A 2,768-nucleotide genomic window follows, 5' to 3' on the forward strand; every position below is an offset into this window, starting at 1 on the left:
TGGTATCGTATGACGTTGTCTGTGACAGTGATTATAGTTATTATGCCATATTATTCAATTTTAAGGCTCATTCTGCGCTTGCTGATAACTTATATCCTGATACGTCCTGTATATTGATATTGATTAGTTTCTCAATATTTTAGGTGGATATGCAGAAGTACTCAGTGTCGAAGAAAATAGATAGCGTGAAGGAGAAAAGATGAAGAACTTGTCTGACTCGTTATGTAAAAACAGCAGGATGTCTCTAAAAGATTTTCTAGGAAATACAGAAGCAAACATACATATGTCCGGTTATCGACGCTTATATTTTCAGGTTATTTCTTTGTTTACCCTTTGAGTCTGTCATATTGCTGAATAGTTTAATGAGAGATACAAACTTAGACAAAATGCAATTGCAAAATGAGAACAAAATAGTTTAATAAAAAAAGCTTTCATATATCTATTAACTCAAACATGATTTTACATTTGATTTAACAAACTTTATCTGTACGTAATACATTTTACCAATCCAACACTTTACAAAATTAAAAATAGACTAATTAAGCATCGATTTCATGTACATCATAAAATCAACGACCACCGGAGAGAAGTGAATCAGCAATAGATACAGAAGTATGCGACATTGTCTTATCCATAGAAGATGGATATGACATAGGAAAGTCCTCAAAAAATTCTTGGTACCCAAAAGTTAAACCAGAAGAAGATAAACTAAGCAAAGACAAATCTGGTAAAGGTATATCCCTCTCCAAATACTGCACAACTTGTCTCATACTTGGTCTAGGCATAGGTTCTGAATGTGAACATAACAAACCAAGTTTCAACACCAATTCAACTTCTTCAGATTCATAATCTGATCCTAAGTTTATATCTTTTGCCTCAAGAATCTCACCTCTTTTCCAACATTCAAACACAAAATCAACTAGAATTACAGTCTCATTTTCGGCAACATGATCTATAGGTCTCTTACCACAAACAACCTCGAGAAGAAAAGCACCAAAAGCAAACACATCAGTATATTTAGTGGCTTTACCTGTTCTTGTATGCTCAGGAGCTAGATACCCTACAGTTCCAACCAAATGAGTTGTGTGTGGATCAGCACCATGATCATACAATCTTGCTAGACCAAAATCTCCTAATCTACCATTCATTTCAGCATCTAATAAAACATTACTAGCCTTTATATCTCTATGAATCACAACTTGTTCCCACCCTTCATGAAGATAAAACAAACCCGAAGCAACACCTTTGATGATTTTAAATCTTTGATGCCAATTCAAGCTCACTTTCGGTTGGTTATATAGAAAATTGTCTAAACTTCCATTAGGCATGTAATCATAAACCAAAAGTAACTCACCTTTTCGCCTGCAATAGCCAAGAAGTGGAACAAGATTCCTATGACGAAGACGACCGATACTAACAATCTCCGACACGAATTCCCTCATCCCTTGTCTTGATTCATGAGAAACTCTCTTCACAGCTACCTCAAGTTTTGAACCTGGCATCACACCTTTGTAGACTCTACCAAATCCACCAACTCCTAATAGTCCTTTTTCCTTGAAACCCTTTGTAGAAAAGTATAGATCTTTGAACTTAAATCTATGTGGGCCATATTCATGTTCCCAATCTTCAAGAATCTCAGCAAACTTATTCTTTCTTTTGATAAAATAAATAACCCCTAAAGTTATCATGAAAACCAAACTTAACAAAATCAAAGGTAATCCAACAGTTAAAAATTTTGACTCTTTTTTCTCACCAAATCTTGGTAACTTTGGAAGTTGAGAGATTACAAGCTCTTGAGCTTGACCATTAACCTTAAAACTCCAACCAAGAACATAATGAGAAGTGAAAACTGAACCAGTTGCTGATGAAAATCCAACATACATACTATTGTTCATAATTGGAGAAAGATCTTGAGTCAATGATAACAAAGATTTTTTTGGTTTAACAACATTAATTGGAGCTAAAGTAACATCAATCTTTGTCTTTTCACTATCATATTCAATCCATACCTGCATAGGATTGCCACTGTAAAGGCTCAAATTCTTGAATTGACCATTATTATCATCATAATATCCTGCAGGAGTTGAGTTATCTGATTTCAAATCATTGATATCAATACCAACATGGTTATCATTGATATCATTAAACTCTTTACTTTGAATAGTATCAAGTTCAACACCAAAAACATGGTTATTTGTGTTTCCATTGTTTGATTGGTTGAATAAACCAAGGTATTGACTTGGTATTGAATATGGTAGCCCTTTTGTAGGAGAAACAACAAAAACAATTCCATGGCCACTAAGAGTTGGATATTCAGGTCTTATAGCAAATACAAAAGTAGTTGCAAAAGAAGAGACACTTCCATTGAAAGTGTTTTTGAAAACTATAGGATTTGGATAAAAAGCATGTGCTTTTTGTTGTTTGGTGTCATTGGTGAGTCTTATTATGCCATTGGAGGTTAAATTAGCTATACCATCAAGATACAAATGAGATGATTGGAATCCATTGTTATAGATGAAACTATTATCTTTACTTGCTACCAATGTAACAAGAAAAAACACCAACACAAGATTAAGGAACATGATTATAGTATTTTGTGAATAATGCTTTGTTGATTATGTTATTTATTTATCTACGATTTTGTCCTAAGTGAAAAAGATAAATTGCAAGTGTCATTTAGGGGTCTACTAAGAAATATCCTGGAACCTATAATAGGGATCATTTGAAAACTTGTGCACATGTGAGCCACAGATTTTTTCCAACTTTGG

The 2,768-nt window shown here is 33.7% G+C and overlaps 1 protein-coding gene across 1 annotated transcript; it reads right to left on the reverse strand.

The window, feature by feature from the left end:
• Window positions 1–414: 414 nt before the first annotated feature.
• Window positions 415–2,768, reverse strand: LOC123889152 (L-type lectin-domain containing receptor kinase IV.1-like). The gene has a single exon (XM_045938376.1). It carries the CDS (start codon window positions 2,580–2,582, stop codon window positions 570–572), a length of 2,013 nt encoding a protein of 670 aa, XP_045794332.1. The 5' UTR covers window positions 2,583–2,768; the 3' UTR covers window positions 415–569.

The sequence above is a fragment of the Trifolium pratense genome, linkage group LG6 (assembly GCF_020283565.1).
Source record: "Trifolium pratense cultivar HEN17-A07 linkage group LG6, ARS_RC_1.1, whole genome shotgun sequence".
Classification (NCBI taxonomy): Eukaryota; Viridiplantae; Streptophyta; class Magnoliopsida; order Fabales; family Fabaceae; genus Trifolium; species Trifolium pratense.